Here is a 19,878-nt window from a genome sequence, read left to right on the forward strand (position 1 = left end):
CTATTATGCATCATGTGCAGTTATAATTAACTCAGATTTTCCTTTTGCACAGAAACTTCTCCAGAAATAAGCTGGATACGCTATTAAAGGAGAGAAAAGGCACATTTCCACTGCTGATTAAGGTAGGATAAAAGCGATTCATTGCTCATTTAATCTGTCAGTAGTTTTGAAAAAAAAGAAAAGGATTGTAAAGTCTTTTTTTTGGTCAGCCTTACAGCTCATTATTATCATTGCGCAATAGTGTCATGATATTCTATTTTTTTCTTATCTTTAGCTATATTTATGTTGGGTTCTTTATGCAGATTTTGTGCAAAATGGGTAATGTGTAATATATATTGTTTTTGTTTTTCATTGGTATGTTCCTCTCGGTTTACATTAGATCTCGGTTGCTATTGTTTTTTTTTTGGATTCTATTGTACAGTTTGCTAAATGTGTGCACCATTTTTTTCCAAGGGGAAAATAAAGTGTATCATATCGTATCCTAGCCAATCACATCATTTTCTATATCATATCATGTTGCATCGTACGGTATCGTATGGTTTCGTATCATGCCATTTCATGCTGTGTCCTGCCGTGCTGTGCCTGGCCTATCCAAACACATATCACATCTTTTTGTACATCATATCATTTTCTATCTTATCGTTCTAAGTTACAGCAGCAACCATGTCCCTGTGTTCCTGTAAGCAACCCTACACCTGGTGTTTATCTGCAGGTCATTAAATTAATGTTATTCGTTTATTGTGTGCACTCAGCAGAAGTGATATACGGGGGAACATATTCTGCCTGGTGATGTTCTTGGCTGGTCACTCTGAACCATCTTTACTATTTGAAAAATTCAGGAGACAGATCTACCAGGCCTGCGTCTTCAGAGGGCCACTTACGGCCTCATACTATATCTGAATCTGGTGTTGATGCCGCCTGGGTTAACCCTGCCATGATGTCCTCTTTTTGGAAAGTTCCAACACTTATAAGTCTGCACTACAATGACACGTTAACACAGAGGACACTATCACTTCCTGTGTGCATGGATTAGAGAGTTTTAAAGCTGCTTGGATCTCGCTCACTGAGCCACTATAGGACATTTCCCTTTCAATACAGTCAGTTTCTCTGTGGACAAAAAGAGAGTTCTCCAGAGGGAAAACGTTTGGAATGAAGATTAGTTTTTTATGTTTCTTTAATATGAAAAGTTACAAAGGACACTGCTGTCTGTCTAACTCTAAAGTTATCCGATCTCAGGCTTTATTCAGGCTCCACAAAAAAGAGATGCTTTCATTAGGAAGTAACTGAATGGAGAGGATATACAGAGTAGATCATGTGAGTACGGGATGTAATGATGGCGTCTTTTCTGTGTTTCTTTGCACGTGTTGGTAAAGCACCAAATCCAAACCAAGCTTGGACTTTACTGTTCAGTCAAACATGTAAGGAATTGCATTGCAGTAATTAGAGACAAGCAAATGAAGTGTAAATTAAAACTTAATAATAAACAGATTAGAGGCTGGAATTTATTGTTGCCAAAAGGTGTTTTGCACTTGGACTCTGCAGGGAGATGTAGATGAGCAGCTGCAGATTTAATTCCCCCTGTGTAGTCAGGACACTGGTGCTGGACGTGTTGCCTGGTGATGTCGTCTCAGGCTGAGTAGATGATTAAGCTGATGAAAATGTGAAATCTTGGCAGTGATGGGGAGGTGGAGAGTTGTGCAAAGCGGTTGCAGGAATTAAATGGAGGCAGGGAAAGCCATATCTACACAGACTAAAATGCAAAATAAAGCTTTATTCTTCAGGGTGAGTCGGTCAATCTTTTACCAGCATGCTCCCTTTATTTCCTTTAATGTCAGCATCTAAAAAAGGAACCATCACTTGTATATTCTCACTAATTAGCGATAACAGTGCAGGCTATGATGCCAAAAACATCTTCAATTTATCAGGGAATAATAGAAAAGCCTTGCATCTGAGGCTGTTACTGTGAGAGGACCCCTCGCTCAGGGTGTCGGTTCAAAAGATTTTCTCTCTTACTAAGTTGGGATATCAATGAAGATCATTTGCGTCATAAGGAAATACAGACGCAAGCAGCTGCTCTCAGCAGAAGCATCGCAAACCTTCAAGATGTGAAATGCCTGGAGACCGTAGCAGGCAGAGTGTTTTCATGTTTCCAGCTCTTGCGTAATACTGGATGACTCACCTCGGAAGTCCACCTTTGACATTTCAGCGTCTTTTTTTAACAGATCCTCCAAACGGTAGATTTGTGGTTTGTTATGCTGCATGGGCATGTTTGATTTTTATGCATTTGGACACTTTGTGAAGCTTTGTGTATGTGAAGGGGTTTTGCCTGATAAGGTTTCTCTCGGAGGGATCTATGTTTACTGTAACTATAGACTTTTTTTTTCTTCAAACTGGCAGGAAACATGATTACATCTCAGGTTTCAACTGAGGTTGTTAACATTTTCAACGCAAAGATACTTTTCAATATGATGTGTTTTAAACAGATACAATCTCTGTTATTTTAAAGATTGATAGTGTACACAAGTTTCAAAGCTTTAAAAATAAATTACAGATCTTCAGTACAGATGCACCGATACTGATACTAATTCAGATATTTTTGAATCATAATTAATTGTGTTATTATTGTTGTTGGTATTATGTGTGAGGTTACACAAAGCTGTGCTAAACCCGACATTGCATTGTGCTGGCTTCACAGACAAACAGGAAGCAGCCACAACTGTCAGGTTTTCAAATTAAATCTTTTAATCTGAAGTGTAAGAATTTTACTTTACTTTACTTTAAAGATTAACTTTTTGGGCTTTTTGTGCCTTTATTGGAGAGATAGAGCAGTGGGTAGAGTCAGAGAATGGGGAATGACATGCAGGAAAGGAGCCACATGTTGGATTTTGAGCTGTTCCATCTGGTCTCAACGTCGTCATGGAGACGATTTGTGGACATTTCTTACAGCTCAGTCTGAATGTCTTCAAAGTGAAACTGAGCGAGCTGAGAATGCTTAAAGTGCCCAAATTTTCTTGATTGGCCCCGTCAGTCTGACATCCGATATTTAAATTACATCAATATCGTACCCGATATTAGATCAGATCCGCCACATCTCTTATTTTCAGTCATATTTTTTTTAACCAAAAGCTGCCTTCAACAGAGAGAACAATGTCTAAGTGGCACAAATACATTGGCGATAATAATAAATCAGTTAAGAAATCATGTGAGGACAGTATTATTTTAAGCATGAGGCTGTTCTATATTATGCAATATACAATATTTGGATTTTTCAACAAAAAGGTCCCCTTTTCCCTCAGTGGGGAATAAAACCCATGTTACCACACACTGTTAGCTCATGACGGTGATTATTCTTTGCACTCTTTATGATCAGTACCAGTAGAGTCAGTAGAGTGTTGTTCATGTGGGCGGTCCGTTGCACCTGCAGGCCGAGCCTTCACCCCTTCAGACAGAGGAACAAGGATTGGCTGCCCCTTTATTCAGATGAACCCTGCCCCTGATAGGGTTTCTCTTCACAGCTTTGTCCCCTGTTGTTATCGGACCCCTGAATTAAAGCCTGTCATTTAAAGAGAGAGGGGGGGAGAGAGAGAGAGAGGCTGATATCAGTGTCACAGAGCACAGGGTTCACACTGCCCTTTCACTGTGAGTTAGTCACTGTTTATAAATTACATTACGTAACAGTTATATTCACCCGAGTAATCTGATTGGACAGGAGACATATCACATGCGCTGATATAGAGAACAACATCGCTGGAACCTTAACTATATTTATGATGTGTTAAATACAGCTGCCTCAGGTCAGATGGCAACACATGACACACGGTGGAAGTGGGATTTAACACACACATGATGATGCACAAACAAACACAAACAAACCCAGCACATGGCATTTACACACATTGACCCTTTCCATATTTTTGCATGTTATTATATTTGTATTTGTTGATAGCTGTATTTATATGTCTTAACAGACAATTCTCAGGTGTTTGGCCTTGCAGAAAATTGCATTTCGCTGCAATGTAACAAACAGAGATGTAACGACACAATCAACTCATGACCTGATCTGTATCGTGATATGGGTTCATCCGTAGTTGTTTTTTGTTTTTTTTTACAATTTTTATAAAGGAATGGCAATAAAGTAAATTTATAAATACATAAGATATTTATTTTAATTATCTGACAACGGAAATGCAGAATTCTCTTATTTTCTTTATAAATTAAATAAATACTTTTGTTTGTTTTGAGGTTGTATAGTTACTAATGGAAGAAAGCATTTTGATTTCTTTCATAAAAGTGACACTGAAAATATCTTCCAAAAGACCTTTTGGACACTTTTGTTGAGAGAAAAAGCAAACCCTAAATCAAATGAATACATGTAGCTACAGCACAACTTTGGAAAATCCCTTTAAATTAACAGAGTGGCAGCCTGGCATTGGAGCACATAGCTTTGTGTCACCTTAAACAACTTTTTATTCAGGGTTTTGGAAAGTTTGCTTATCACATGGTCTCTGCTGCCTAAAGAAAAAGAGGGTAAATTGCAAAGTATATTGTGTTATAAAACGATTTTTAATTTGGCATATTTGCATCAATTTCATTATATTGCGACTAGGTAGTGTAACATCTTTTTGTGGGCAGCAGTAGCTCAGTCTGTAGGGACTTGGGCTGGGAGTCATTGAGCAAGGCACCAAACCCCCCAACTGCTCAGGCGCTCTTTCACCTGCAGCCTCTCACTCTGATGTCTCCCAATTCCGTCCATAGGATCCTGTTTGAGCATGTGAGTGTATGTCAGCCTATGAGTGATGAGTGTGTTTAGCATTTCTCAACAACAGAGAATATAACTGAATGTCTCCTCGAATTCCCTTGAAGAAAGGATATCTTCTTCCTTTAAAGACCTAGTAGCTTAACTCTTGGAAACTTGATTCTGATTGGTCAAGCAGCAGCATTGAGGACTGTTGTTTCTCTAGAGACCATCAATCTATCCATTATCTGTACCACTTTTACCGTTTGGTGTCATGAGGGGTTGGAGCCAATCCCAGGTGTTGTTGGGCAGGAGGCGGAGTAAACCTATATCACAGGGATGACATAGAGACGGACAGCCAGCCACATTCACATTCACACCTACGGGCAATTTAGAGTCACCAATTATCCTACCGAGCCTGTCTTTGGACTGAGGGAGGAAGCCGGAGTAGGAACCTCCACGCTGTGAGGAAACAGCGCTAACCACTACAACACAGACAATGTCTTTTTAAAATCTGCACATTTGTCTGAAAAGAGACAAAAGCAGCAAAGAAACCAGACTCTGATAGCAAGGAGGTAGAAAACCTTGAACAGGTGCTGCGCTGTTCGATGCAAACCTCTACACCTTGTCTCATTGCACCATCAGGGGAAATATTCAGTTTTTATGTGAATGATAACAGCAAGTTTAGGCCCCGTGTCCATCTTCTGGGCAGAAATGTGCTGGCTGTGCGCTCAGGAGTACTTGCATGAAGTGCTGCATGTCCCTGTCTCTATGACAACAGCCTGTTGACAATGGCCACTTTATGACCGACTGTATGTTTTTTTTATTTTAGATAGTTTATTTCCCGATCAGACACGGAGCGAAGAGGATATGAGTCCAAGACACGATCCGTAGGCGGCAAAACTACAGGGAATATCATACATTTGGAAAAGAGCGCCAGTGAACAGTCAACAGCGTCTTCCTGAAAAGTTGAAAGCCGCATAAAAGGCGGAGCGCTCGGATAAAAGACGCTGGGTGCTGCACTTTTCCTCTGACGGCGTGCCTGCTGCTGTGAATGCTCTCTACTCATTGAAAACAATTGAAAAAAGACGCTGCCGCTCAGAAAAATAAATGCTAGGTGGACACGGGGCCTAGCCGATTTTATGAAAACTGTTGCGTTAATCAAAGATATGGACAAAGCTCCGTCTGTACAATGTAGCGGGCTGTTTTACCGGATGAAAGAAAGTAATTTATTAATCAATAAAATGGTTTCAGATTGTATTTTTTGTGTCAGATTATTGGTTCTTAATAAGCAGGGTGTTGTGTAATGAGCTGATGTTTTTATAGAAGAGGAACACCTTCAGGTTGAGCTAGGACGCCTCCTGCTCACCCTGCCATGGTTCCAGTTTATTTACATCTATGACAGCCTACTCACTCTACTTTATGTCTTATTCATCACTGCCTCAGGTGTTTTGAATACCATTAATTACCATTTCAGCATAAAGGTTGATCACCATGGTGAAGTTATTTTCAGAGTTTTAGCTTCAAGCGCTCGCATTTCACTAAGCTTTGTCATGCCATATTCTTTATGAGCGATAGTCAGTCAGATCATGGATTAATTAGAAACTTGTTGAATGTTACATTAGTGTTGCCATGAAGACATGCCGTCACAGCTGCACAAACATCCCGACATGCATTTATGTAATGTTGCAGGAAATTCAAAACACCAGCCATGCAATACTTTTAAATCCACTTTCCACTTATTTCTCCATCCGTGTCTGTGAGTTCACATGTGTTGTCATGTGTGCAGCTCAAGTTGTATCCATATTTATATGTTCTTGCGATCATCATGTGTGCAAACAGATACGCCTCTGGCTTGTTGTCACATGGCCCGTGCTTCTCGACATGTGAATCTCCACAGGCATGCAGCATCCTCTCTGCTGTGGATGACTAGTATCCCTCCCACTGGTCCACACAGGGCTGTGAAAGCCTGGGCAGCGTTCAGCTTTATACTGCCGACACTGAGCTTTCTCATGCTGCAGGTTTTCAATGCTGAGGAGCCTCGCGGTCGTGTTGACACTCAGAGAGGACAGCCGGGCGGAGACACTCCCTGAGTCTGATAAACATTAATTGGATTTGCAAAGAATGCTGTGTGAACAGCCACCCAGGGAGTTTTTGTTAATGAGTGCCTGGCTTGCTTGCTGTAGGTGTCTGTTTTCCTTTAACAGTGAGTCATGCAGTAACAAGCTGCTAAACAGGGAAGCCAACGTCCTCCCCCGTCGCACCCGCTCCTTCCATCGCCATACAGGCTCAGGAGCTGTGTTGTGTAATAATGTGTGAGGTCTTATAAAAAAATAAATAATAAATAAAATAAACTTATATAAGAGGATCCGGCTGCTGTTACCTTGTAAGACTCACTGATGCTCATAAGATTTCAATGATCCTGCAAGTTAAGTCAATTTGCAAATGTTTACTCCACACACTCCATAGAGTGCATGTGCATGGTCGTGAAGTAGCTGAATTACTAACAACAATGATCGTATGAGATTAGTATAATGCATTACTTTGTTTTAGGATGTTTTTAAAGCAGATACAATCAATGTACCTTTGAAGCTTTAAAATATGTATAAACGTGTGTTTATCATCTTTTTAGGATATTGAGCTAAACATGCTTTAAAATAAGGAAATTACCTGCCTGAGCTTTGGATGAAACTAGACAAAATGCAAAAGAAAAACAGCCATGTTTGAAATCGAGTTAGAAAGAAAAACCTACTTATAGATTTGGAACAACCTCCTATCAGAAAGAAAATTAGCTGTCCACAGCTTTAATAACAAGGTGAAACAATGTCTTAAGAAAAGGCAAATCTGTGAACACTAAATTATAGCACAATATATTTTACTCCTCTTTTCTTTTTGTTCGTTCATAGTTCTTTTTACAGTTATTGTTCCTTATGCTTATTCTTAGTCATTATCAATCTGCTGCCTGTGTCCTCTTACTGCTTGTTTTATTTATTTATTTATTTGTTTGACATGGACATACAGTAACATTGGTGCTGTAACCAGCACAAGTTAACTGTGCACAAGTCCCAGATGCACTGCTCTTAGTGTTTTTTGCTAAATGCTAATTTGAAGCATTAAATCAAAAGGAAAGGAAGAAAATAAAAACAGTTCAGTTATTAATAGAGAATGCAACAAGGATAAAATAAAATTACAAAGAGAAGGAAGTAGAAATATACGACAGACATTTGTGATCTTATGTAAGTTTACGTGTGGGAATAATGTTGTTTCAGCCATGACTTAATACCTGTGATCCTGTGATAAAAAATGCATCTAAGTCGCTGATTATCTTATGTCTTCTACAATTGTCAGTTTTTATGTCTACTTTACAGTGTTGTTCAATCATGTGTGTTATTTCCTAAAAGCCTAATCAGGGACAAGGATGGCAAGTTAGCCATGGCTTGAAGTCCTGTTTACGTTGCATCAGTCACACTTTAATTAGATAACGATGCCTACATGTATTGTCCGTAACAAATAAACTGATAGATAAATTTATTTATTTATTAATTGAAAATGTCATAAAAACTGAAGATGAAAACACAATACAAAAAAGATAGGAATGTAAAGCTGTCTAGATCAAAAGGTGTTGATAAAGGTCTAAATTACTAGAGGTGGGGTAAAAAAAAAATTCTGTGGTGATATTATATATTGTCTCATTGCTTCCAATATTTTTATTACATTAATAGCATATATGCTTTTCTAATTCTAATTCACTGAAGGGGTTGCACAATTCATTTTGAACGAGTTGCATTGTTAAAAATATGTTCAAGTTTGATTAGATTGAAATAACAGTTCAGATTGTGAGGAGCATGAAGCCTTTTACAGAGTTTAACTTTGATCACAGTGTCGGTCAGTCTGTGAGCTCGACTCCCCTTGTGTAGAAATAAAAAACTGAAGTGAGATGAATAGTCTTAGAATCTTTTCTTATTTGACAAAACATTGATCTTGATTTAGTTTATTTTTGTCGACATAATTTGCAGTTACAAATGTTAAATCGCAATATATTGTATCGCAATTCTCAGCATATCGCAAAATGTTTAAAATCTCAATAATATCTAATTGTGACTCAAATATCCTGATAATATCATATTGTGGGGCCTGTGGTAATTCCTACCCCTGTTAATTAATGTTTGATTTTAGATCAGTCCGATCATCAGCAAGATGTTTTATAACACTTTTTGCTTTGATTGCAAAATTAAGTTTAAAAAATCTAATAATACTGTGCTCAGGTAATTTACATTTACATTTTCAAACTGCTACTAAATCTTCAAAGAAAGTTAGATGATAATGAAAAACACTGCAATATAAATGATTGTTTTTAATCACTGTTAAATGTAAATGAACACATGAAGTTAAGTTCACATTAATGCTGATAATTGTGTTACATCATAGTGATCAGAATAATCAGGATTAACCTGTGTTGGCCTCTCAGACCAGAGTGTGTCAGTATAACCCTGAAGCATCTGCTGCATGAGGCCTGGGAGCCAGCTCGCTAGATTACACCTGAGCCGCGGATAATAAAGCTGTTGGAGTTTTAAGGGATCGTCTTTACAGACTCTGACCATCCGCTGTGTTTTGTTGACACTGTGTGGAACAGCTTGTAATTGGCACCCAAACACAGCAAGCGTTCCAGTCCTCATTGTCTACATCTGCTGCACATGTCATCAGATTAGCTCTAATTTGCACTAATTGTTACGATTTGAAGGCAGCGCATTGTCTGTGTCAATCTAGCACGGACATCAGGGCTTTTGTGTCCAGGTGGCGACAAAAGCAGATCACCTTGCGAGGTTGTTGTGGAAGGTGACAGGAGAGTTAGTGTTTATGGGGTCAAAAGAAGGACGGACGACGCTCATCTTACCTGGGTGACAAAGCTCACCTCTGCCCGTCACCCCTGTAGGACCAAGGCGACAGACAGAGGTTTCAGAGGGCAAGCCGAGGGGATACAGGCAGTGACGGAACAAGTCAGTCATGCACTAGCTGTAACTAAGCCGCGTTTAGCAGTGGCGGGAAGATTTACTGAAGGTAGACAGAGAGGGGGGAATTCTGGGAAATTAAAAATGGATAATGCGTTGGGATGATTTGCACAGTGTTGCCTAGTTGATATGATTCATTATACGGGGGCAACATCAGAGCCATTTGAGGACAAGATGTGTGACCTCGAAGCTGCCAGAGATACCAGCCCTTCATCACTCACCGGCCCGGCTGCTCATGTGTGTCCCCTCCATCCTCGGGTCCTCGGGTTCTCAGACCTGGCAGGGCAGAGTGTGGGGCATTCAGGTCAACACCTGACCTGTACATGATACGGGCTAATGCCTGCAGTGTTGCAAGCATATTTAGCACCAAAACCCATGACACACACATTTTGATTATGGAGATAAATACACAGGCTTGAGAAATCCCATACACACTCTGTGCGATTCATTAGCTACACACCCGCCTCGGCTGCAAGTGCACGCCATTTATTTCATGTTCAGCTTCATTAAAATAACAGAAACATTTGGACATGGGGCCTTGGGTTGGATCTCACTCCAGGGACGGAAAAACTTCTAACTTAAATGAGGTAAGCCTTCCGACGCTGCAGCAGTTTGCAGAGAAAACCAGCTGGTTGAGCCGCTGTGAAAACTACACAGACAGTTTTGAGGGCGGCTTGTTTATGAAGCAGATGAAGATGCCTCCTTTGTGTTCGAGTTTTGAATTCTGAATATTTTTTTAAATATGTTCTCCTGAAATATTAACTGAACTGAACAGATGCAAAAACTAGGGTTCCAAACCTGATCCCATCACTGGAACTGTTGAAGCCATCAGTTAAATCCTCGTGATATCTGCATGAAAACGTTCAATATTCTCAGCTTTGTTTTGTATTTTAGACGTTGGAAGAAATAATGAAGTATGAAGTAATCAGCTCATTTTTGACCAAATGTTTAGATACCTCAGTGTCTGACCTGAATTCTTACACAGAATCTTCGTCAAATATTTGAAAAATGATTTTGTTTTCGATCACTCGGATAATCATGAAGGCAGGTTATTACTGAATGTGGGGAAAGGAATTGCTTTGCAAAAAAACCCATTCCAGTTGTATGAGTGATGTTCTCCCAGGTTATGTTTCTTTAAAGGCTGCCTCTGTTTATGGCTGCAATGCAAACAAACCAAAGATGAGTGGAGTGTTGGTGAGAAGGCATCAGGCAGGAATAATGCTGAGTACAGACCAAGTCGAACAAACAACTGTGATTATTCATCTGTGACTGAGTGTTGTGATTTTCGTAGCACCTCATAGATTCACAGGATTACTCAAAAAAAGGACAGGGATTATTTATCCAACACATTGTCGGGGAAATGGGCTTTTTGTAATAACATGTCTCAGTCATCACAAGCAATAAAGTGAACGTGACCTTTAGTCATTTTGGTGACAGTCTGGGTCTGTGATAAAAAAAAAACAGACAGGATGATCTTGTGTGTGTCTGATGGTGGTTTATCACAGGACATGAAATGATTTGTCACGTAGCACAGAGCGAAGGAGGATTATGTGTTGTCTGTGTGTAGGTGGTATTGTTGGGCCGCCACAGTTGACACAAATATGCGGTTCTAGGTCAGCCTCCACCTCCACCTGCACCTCCATCAACAGCCCCCACGCAAACACACCTGCAGGAGCACACACACTGAAACAATGACATTGCATACAGAGGTTCTCCATGAGAAACAAACACATACTGAACAAAAATTACTGAACAATTGTTTTGCATCACCTTCAGATGAATCATACTCTGAAAATGAATCATCATGTTTGTGTGTTGTGCATAGCAGTGGAAGGCTTTAAGCATCAGTTTTATTATATGTGCACTTTTGTTTTGTAGAGGAATACATTTTTGTAAAATAATCATTTTTTTAACGTGTCTTGCGGATATAATGCTTGAGTGTTTTATTGCATGGTCCTGCAGTACTGCCATTGCATTTCACTGCCTGTCTGTCTGATATAGACTGTATTTACTAATGGACTGTGTTCCTCAGCCTCCTTCAGTTGGACCACACTAAGTAGGAATATCTTAGAGACATGCGCAAAAACATTGCAGATATATTGCAGAGTCTGTGCTGTAGGGGTTAAAGAGCCCCTAACAAAAATACACTTTTCACTTCCTGTCAAAAAGGCAAAAATCCCACGGTTAGTTACAGTCCACAGCAGAACCGATTGTTGTGCCGGTTTGAAGCAGATACTCAAGGTAAAAAAAAATCACTCACGGACCAGGGTTGTTTACATTTCCAGCCGTTTCTGCTGGACTCTGCCAACCTGGTGCACACAGTGCTGCAGGAGCCGCTTTCGTTAACAGAGAAATAAATGTTTGAGAAACATTTATCTGAAGTGCACTTTTATTTTAAAGTTTGACCCATCAACTATCAACTGTTATGTATTAGGGCTATAATCAGGAGAATTCACCTCGAGCCAATGGGAGGGGATAGTGAGGTTTATATACTATAACTCCTGCACGGTGCAGAGAGTGTGCATCCGCTCTTTTGTATGATATGATTCCGTTGAACTACATGTAGCATTAATATAAAGTCAAATATTCTCATTATAGCATCGTGAGGCGGACTCTGTTGCTTCGTCCGCTACTCCCACTTCTTTTTTTTTAACTTCACGTCTTACTTACCTCAGGAGACCTCAGGCTTTTGCTCGGTCCGTTATTTATATACGGTTCAGTCTATGTGAAGAGTGACAAATAAAGATTTTGAATCTTGAGCCTATGTCACTGAGAAAATTATAACCACAAGAACTGCAGCTCAAGATTCATTTCAGCATCAGCCAATCAACTCGTTCTTCTGACTTCAGCTTATAGTCAAGTCCTGTTGACTGTTGTAGCCAAGGGTTTAGATAACTATAAAAGTAATGATTTTTTAACTACGTTGTCGTATATAAAATGGTAGTTGGAGTGTTTGTCATGTTTATTTTATACTGTTTAAAAAAAGCTATTTATGCAGAGTGAGTGAGAGCGCCACCTTGCCTTGTATTTCTGCTTTCACCCAGCAGCGACATGTCATATCATCTGAAGTGTGAACACCACCCTGTGTATTTATATGTGGCAGCAGTACTGCATGTCCTGTAACTGAAGCTATGCTGCAAACATACTGTATACAGTTCAAAGCAGGACTGTGGCTGATGCATCAGCCCCTTCAGACCTCACTACAATCAAACCGTCACAGTTGTTGGTCACAGGATGAATGAAGGAGGTTGTCTCTTCACCGCAGGGGGATGAGCCTCTCCACCTGGCTAATGGGATTTGGTCTGGCCCCAGCCCCGTTTTATTTTCAGCCTTGTCTCCAATCTACACTCACGTGCCCTCAAAATTAAGGGCAACAAAGAAACACACACACACACACACACACACACACACACACACACACACACACACAATCCTGCATTAATTTTGACCTAGAATAAGAGTAATCATACAAATACTGACAGTTCGACTTTATTATAATCACTCTACATTTACAACTTATTGGATGTTCCTTTAAGACACTGTCTGACAGCCGGTTTTTGTCAGCTGCTATTGTTACAGTACTTTAGCTGAGTCAGTCGCCTCTGTGCAAATATGAACCCTCTGTGGGACAGAAACTGCTCAGACAAGAAACTATTTATAGCAGAGGTTTCAGTTTCTGAGAAATATTCTTTACAACAGATGAATAAACAGGCAGAGAACTGACCGTTAAAGGGAATTGTTCCCTCGTTTTCCTCTGAGCTTAGAAAGATTAAAGAGCAAATGCATCGAAACCTCAAACACTTTTTATCTGTACTTCTTAACTGTCCACCCGCTAAGCACCATAAATTATCACGTGTAAGTCATAGTTAAGCCTATAATTGCCTCCATGTCTGTTAATGTATTCGCTTGTGTCAACTCGTGAACTTGACCCACATCTCACATGCTGTCACGTTGTCACTGAGAAGCTAAAAAGTGCAGATGCTGCGGTCCACCTGCCAGCCAGGTCAACCGACCCACAGTCCTCTCTGCCAAATGGAGGGAAACTCTGATACTGTCTGTTTTGGCTGGCAGCTCAAATCGCTTCGTGTGCCTTGTTTGGCAGCTGGCAGCAATTAGCCAGAGCCCCATCAGAATGTAAGGCACCAGGCTATGGCCTCTGAGAGGAGCTAATTTGCTCCTTAATTCATCTGGCCTAGTGTAGCCTGCCCAACCACCTGCTGCTCGCTCTCTGGACACGGCCTGATGGTTTACACTCGTGGGGAAGGTGTGGCCTTTGGAGGCCAACAGCAGCTCAAATGACTTAGTTATAGCTGGTTTGAGAGGCATTGATTTAAAACTGTTTAAAAAAAACATATGCAGGAGGCAGGGAAAAAAGTAAAAAGAAAAATGCATTCAATAAAAGTACATGTACTTTTTAAAAAAGGCTTATTAAGGTACACAAATCTATGTATTGAATCTACTGAATGTGTACACATATTTAGCTAACAGAATTAGCATCCCAAATCACCATAATTTAAACTTAAACTTCAGTTTGATGCAAGTTGGCGCCAACCAACACATAAAACACACACATTGCTGTTCTGCCTCTGCCCCCGATAGACAAAGTGCATTTATTGACTAGCAGAGGATGGTGAAGAGGGACTTCAAGAAATGCTTCCTCTAAAATCTTAACATGCTTCCCGTCTCTTACAGTGGAAATGCACTGAGTAGTGGTGTTTCAAAATGATTCTGCACTGAGAGCATTATTTGAAAGGAGACACGCACAGCCTCGTTTCAAGCTATTGTTGCCGTCAGCACATCACGACAGAACACAGACAAAGACACGAGAAGCCAAAGCACCAATATCGACTGACATGATCCAATATTTCCTCTAGTCCAGCTTCTTGTTCAGTAACTCTTTATCTCTTCTTAGCTTCATCTGTAATCGTCCTCCACCGTCTCTAAGCCTCAGCCATTTTACCCAACAGTATTGAGACTAACTGACTTTTTAGCTGAAGGTTGCTGTGTGAACTCGTCAAGTAGAGCTGTTAACACTTCTCACAAGAGAGAGCTAGAGAGAGATACGAAGTTAGTTTCTTAGTATCTCTTCAATCTGTAGCGATTGAAGAGATAGCGCAGAATCCCATTTAGAGATACTGTGTTGTTTTCTTGTGACTGTTAGGTGTTTGCTACGCTAGGTTCCTGCAGTTAAAGCACTCCGTCATTTTCACATCTTTATTGTTTAAGAAAGGAAGGGCTTAGCCATTCCCTGGATGCACACAGAGTAATTGGTAAGGTTTAATTGTTCTCTCTATTTAGGTCGAAGTCAGATGTTGGTAAAAATGTGTGCAGTGATGCAATCTGCAATAATCCATACATCTTTTCAAAATGTGTAAAAGATGGAGTAATGAGCCTGTTTTTTCTAAAGATGTAAGAATTGGAAATTACATTTGCTTCAAAGGGTGGAGTGAATCATTGTTCAAATGTATAAAGGAATAAACAAAATGCCTGAGATCTCCCATTAAATACAGTTTAGAAGTACTTTAACTTTGTTACTTCCTCTGACACGGAAACAAGAGCAGCGGCAGCTCACACTGTCATAAATGTGTCAAGTCAGGCTGACAGGGCAGTAATGAAATACAGCAGCCTGTCGCTCGATGCTACAGAAATAGCAACATTTTCCCTGTCACCAAATCAGGGTGATTTACCGGTTTTATTTTTGGTTGCAGGGCAGAACTAATGTAAGAAAGGATAGTCTCTAAGAGGACATGTGCTTTGGAATGCAAACATCTAAAATGAAATGCTGCACTCTAACCTACCTGGCAACTGTAAACAGAATTTTATCTTTTTGGTACCGCAGGTCAATCATTAAATCATTGATGAAGAGGTGCAGAGAGGTAATTACTTGATTCTCCTTTGACTACCAGCAGTATAAATCTAATACTCCATTTATATCTCCGGTCCTGCTGTGGACTCTGCAGCTCCCTGCTGCTGTGTGCAGCAGGCAGGAGGCCAGGAGCAGCCGGGGCGTGGTGGGATAAGCTTTCAGCTATACGCGCTGTTTGTCAGCATGACTGTAGCATCCCGCAGGGGTTTGAGGCAGCGACAGAGCAGGTGCAGAACGGTAGACGAGATGGAGGGGGGGATAAGAACCTGACAGCCCTGCTGGCTTTGTCTCTAAGATACAGTGGCAAGTGAGAAGGCAGAGGAAAGTTGTCTATAGAAGCTCATGGGATGTTCATTGGAGCTGCTCCTCCTCCCTGCTGTCTGACTTCCTCAGCCACATGATGAGCTCTCCTGGGAGGATCATAGGATCTGTTTTTTTTTACTGTACCAGTCTCCCTCTCTATAGTCCCATCACCACCCTACCCTTCTCCCAACTTGCACTCCCAGAGGCCCCCTTTAACAGGAAGCTAAGTGCCAGGCCCCTGCTGCTGTCTCCGGCTCAAGATGAGTCCCTTGTTGAGTCCCATCCGTACGTCATCGGTCGCAGCAAAGACAGAGAGCACTCCCCTCACCGATTATAGCAACCTCACAAAGCAACTGCATCCTCTCTCTGTCTGTCTGCAGCTGCCTTTCTATGCTGTCTGTGTCCTGGAGCAGAGAAAAAGAGTTAGGAGGAACCTGAAGATAAAGAGTGACGAAGACGCACTGAGATCTCAAGCAAAGATGTGAGAATATGATGCAGACGAGTGCAGAGTGTAGGGGAGAGAGGTGACAAACTTTGTGAAGATCTGATTTTTAATTTGTACACATCTGAAGATGACAATGAAAAGTCTCTGTATGTAAACTTCATGGCATCAAAGCTCTGTTAACTTCAAGAATCGTCTTTTGGCACAATGGAGTCGAGGAGCAACGTCCTGATACAGATCCTAATCAATAAGTTGGAGGAAATGCAGCCCTGCTATCGTTGTCACCATCCTTAACTTCGATCTAGAGCGTGTCCATCTGATCTCTGACTTGCTGGTAAACTGCCTGGCTCTGGTTGGAAATGATGTCTAGAAGCTGAGTTGGACTTCAGGTGTTGTCCTGGCAGCATGGGGGAGGTGTGCTATGTGGGAAGACGGGACTTCACCTGCCTGTTGTGCTTTTAGCCTCTTTCAGGGCTGCTGCTGCTGGGGCCGGAACAGGAGGGTCCAACCCGAGGTATGTTTGGAAGCAAAAAAGGCAAAACAGGTTCCACATATGACTTTTTTCTCTCTCTCTTTTTATGTTTTTATTTCCTCTTCAGATCACTCTGAACATTGAGCGTTACTCACTGAAAACACATCCCTCCTTGTTATGGCTATACAGAAACGGTGACGCTTTGTTTCATTGATACTTGGTTGTCATGGTGATGTATACTGTATCTGCATTGTTTTGCTTCAGCGGCTTCTCACCGGGGTGACAAAATGCACAGCATAATGACTCTCCCATATGAACTGTGGCATGGTTTACGGTTGCTGACTCGCTCACACTTTAATTATGTATTTGACCTCTACAACACACTCCTGTACAGTGTAGTTTAAAGCTAAAGTGTGACTTGACCTTTTTGTTTTTCTCTGCATGCTTCAACATGGAAGGAAAGTCTGTCACTTTTGAAATGCATTTTTGATTTAGTCTTACTTTAAAATAAGTAGACTGATATCACCCTCGTACATACATCCTTATGCGATACAGACAGTGAGTTAGCTTAGCTTAGCAGTAATATTGAACAATAAGAACAATTTTTATTTTTCCTCTTTTCTGTTCTTGAGTTGTGGCCTTTGGCTGCATCCACTCACCATATCAACATCATGACGCAAATACATATGATCATGAGCATACGATTGTTGTAACATAAATAGTATCGTAACGGTCGTCTGTACCTTTCTGGCACTAAACTGTGAAGCTAGCTATGCAGAATTATGTTTATTGTATACAGTATAGAAAGGAGCAAACACAAACAATTAAACATTTTGCAGGCTTTTGGAAATAAAAAGCAACTTTGCATTGAAGCTTGAGCTGAGTGTAATACTTGCACATAGTCTGCTGATTTTACTAACTATTAGTTGTACGACAGAAGGCAGCAGCCAGCTTGTCCATAATGGAGCAATCTAAGACTGCATATATCCACAGTTAGTGTTTTCAAAGCCCAGAACACTCTCCTCACACCACAGCATCCATCCACAGTGCGTTAACTCATCGGCTTTCTTAAGGCTGATGACTTGAAAAGGGCGTCTGACTCTGTCAAAGTGAACATGTTGCAGCCTATAGATTCAAGCTTAATGCTGACTTTTACTTCATGTTCCTCTGGAATAGCTTGAAGGGTATATAATGCTACAGTCAGTGCTCCTGATATTAAGCTGGTAGTTGTTTTAAAGGCCAGTTTTCTTGCTACTATAACAGCTAACCTGAATTTTGGTGCTGTATGGGCGTTAGTGCACTGTCTTTCTCTTTCTCTGGCTCGCCCAAACACTGATGATCGTGTCAGTGCGTGTGGGAACCTCAAGGATTAAGGTGTCTTACACACACTGGAATGGTTTTTGTGTATAGTATGAAATTTAATCCTGACAGCACCACTGAAACCAGTGCAGCCTACTCAAAGTAATGCTCCCAGCATTGAAGTAACACTTGTAAAAACACGTTATGCACACTTAAGTGTCTTTATAAAATAAAAACGATAGAGTATGCATTATTTTTAGTTTTAGAGGTTTCGTTAAAACCTTGTAAAGGTTTGTCAGAGCTAGGCTAGTTGTTTTCCTCTGTTTCCTGTCTTCATGCTAAGCGAAGATGTCCTGCTACCAGTTTATTTGCTTTACAATTTGACATGATATCGTCTTACAGTCTGTCCTAATACCTATAACTGCGAGCAGAGTTGTCAAAATTATTGACATTCATTACTCAGGTAGAAGTATAGATACTAGGGTTTAAAAAGACTTCTGTAGAAGTTGAAGTATCAACTCAAGCTTTTTACTCAAGTGTAAAAGTACTGGTTTCAAAACTACTTCAAGTATAAAAGTAAAAGTAATGTAAAGGGAAAAAAATGCCATTAAGGACAAAAGCTTAGGCCGCGCCACAGGGGCCTATAGTGCTCTACCCCACCTCCCCAAATAACATTTTTCTAAAGGCCATAATGAATATAATGTTATATTAAAATGTTAATGTTGAAAAATTTGGGATGCACCTTCATCCGCATTTATGCCCATTGAAAATTAACGCATTTTAGTACAATGCAAATACACAAAGAACCATATATGTGTACTATTGAGTATTAACATGTGTTTCATGGAGAGGAAGATATGATGACTAGTTGTCTATAAGTAATGTAATGGTGCAAAAAGTCTTCAGAGGCATGTTATCAATAGCCTTTATTGGAATGTAAATGTACATCCAAGCTTAGCTGCAGGAATCTGTGAGGTCAACAGATGTAAGATAACAAAACTGGACAAGAAAATTGGTGTACCCCAGGGCAGGCTTAGTAACAATTACCCTTGTATGGTTGTCTCTGCCACGGACATCTTCGTACTAGGCTACATACGTCTGCTATTTCCTTGCTGGATTGTGACGTGATTTGTGTCATGTGCAGGTGCGATGGATCGCGTACAAACCAGTAGGGTGTCGCAATGGTATATGTTTATACCTCTCATCTAACCACAATCAAATTCACTCTATCCAGATGTCGCGATTTATCTGGATAGGTTTTTTATTTTTTTTGTGTTTTTTTAAAGATGACAAGCCGGAATGAAACGAGGCTATTTTTAAAATGTAAGGAATAGAAAGTACAGATAATTGTGTGAAAATGTAAGAAGTAGAAAGTAAAAAAGTCGGCTGAAAAATAATTACTCCAGTAAAGTATAGATACCCAAAATTTCTACTTAAGTAAGGTTACAAAGTATTTGTACTTTGTTACTTGACACCTCTGATTGCGAGCAAGCATCAGCGACAAAATCAGCCCTAATCTATTGCTTAGTTGAGTGTCCTAACTGCCGGTGAACGACGCAGCAAGAAGCAGCGGGACGCGGCGTGCCTTTTTTCCTGACACCCTGTTTCTATTTTCCTCTTGGTCGCTTGCGTAGACAGATGGAGAACGAGGAAGGCGGGGGCTCTACATGGCACGGACACACGCTTTTCTCACTCATCAAAGCTTGTTAGCTTGTTGTACAAAGTGGAGATAACAGTGCATAAACAGTATCC

General features: G+C 40.5%; 1 protein-coding gene across 6 annotated transcripts in view; it reads left to right on the forward strand.

Moving 5' to 3' along the window:
- The window catches only part of dyrk4 (dual-specificity tyrosine-(Y)-phosphorylation regulated kinase 4), a 39,650-nt gene that overhangs the window by 651 nt on the left and 19,121 nt on the right, over window positions 1-19,878 (forward strand). For 2 of the 6 annotated variants that reach the window (XM_061036714.1, XM_061036719.1), the window contains exon 2: window positions 53-122. In XM_061036714.1, coding sequence (XP_060892697.1) covers window positions 53-122 — 70 coding nt within the window. Of the gene's footprint in view, window positions 1-52; window positions 123-10,174; window positions 10,332-16,319; window positions 16,870-19,878 lie in introns of those variants that run through there. The other 4 variants (XM_061036717.1, XM_061036721.1, XM_061036716.1 and 1 more) reach the window with 3 other exon arrangements.

The sequence above is a fragment of the Labrus mixtus genome, chromosome 4, assembly GCF_963584025.1.
Source record: "Labrus mixtus chromosome 4, fLabMix1.1, whole genome shotgun sequence".
NCBI classification, from domain to species: domain Eukaryota; kingdom Metazoa; phylum Chordata; class Actinopteri; order Labriformes; family Labridae; genus Labrus; species Labrus mixtus.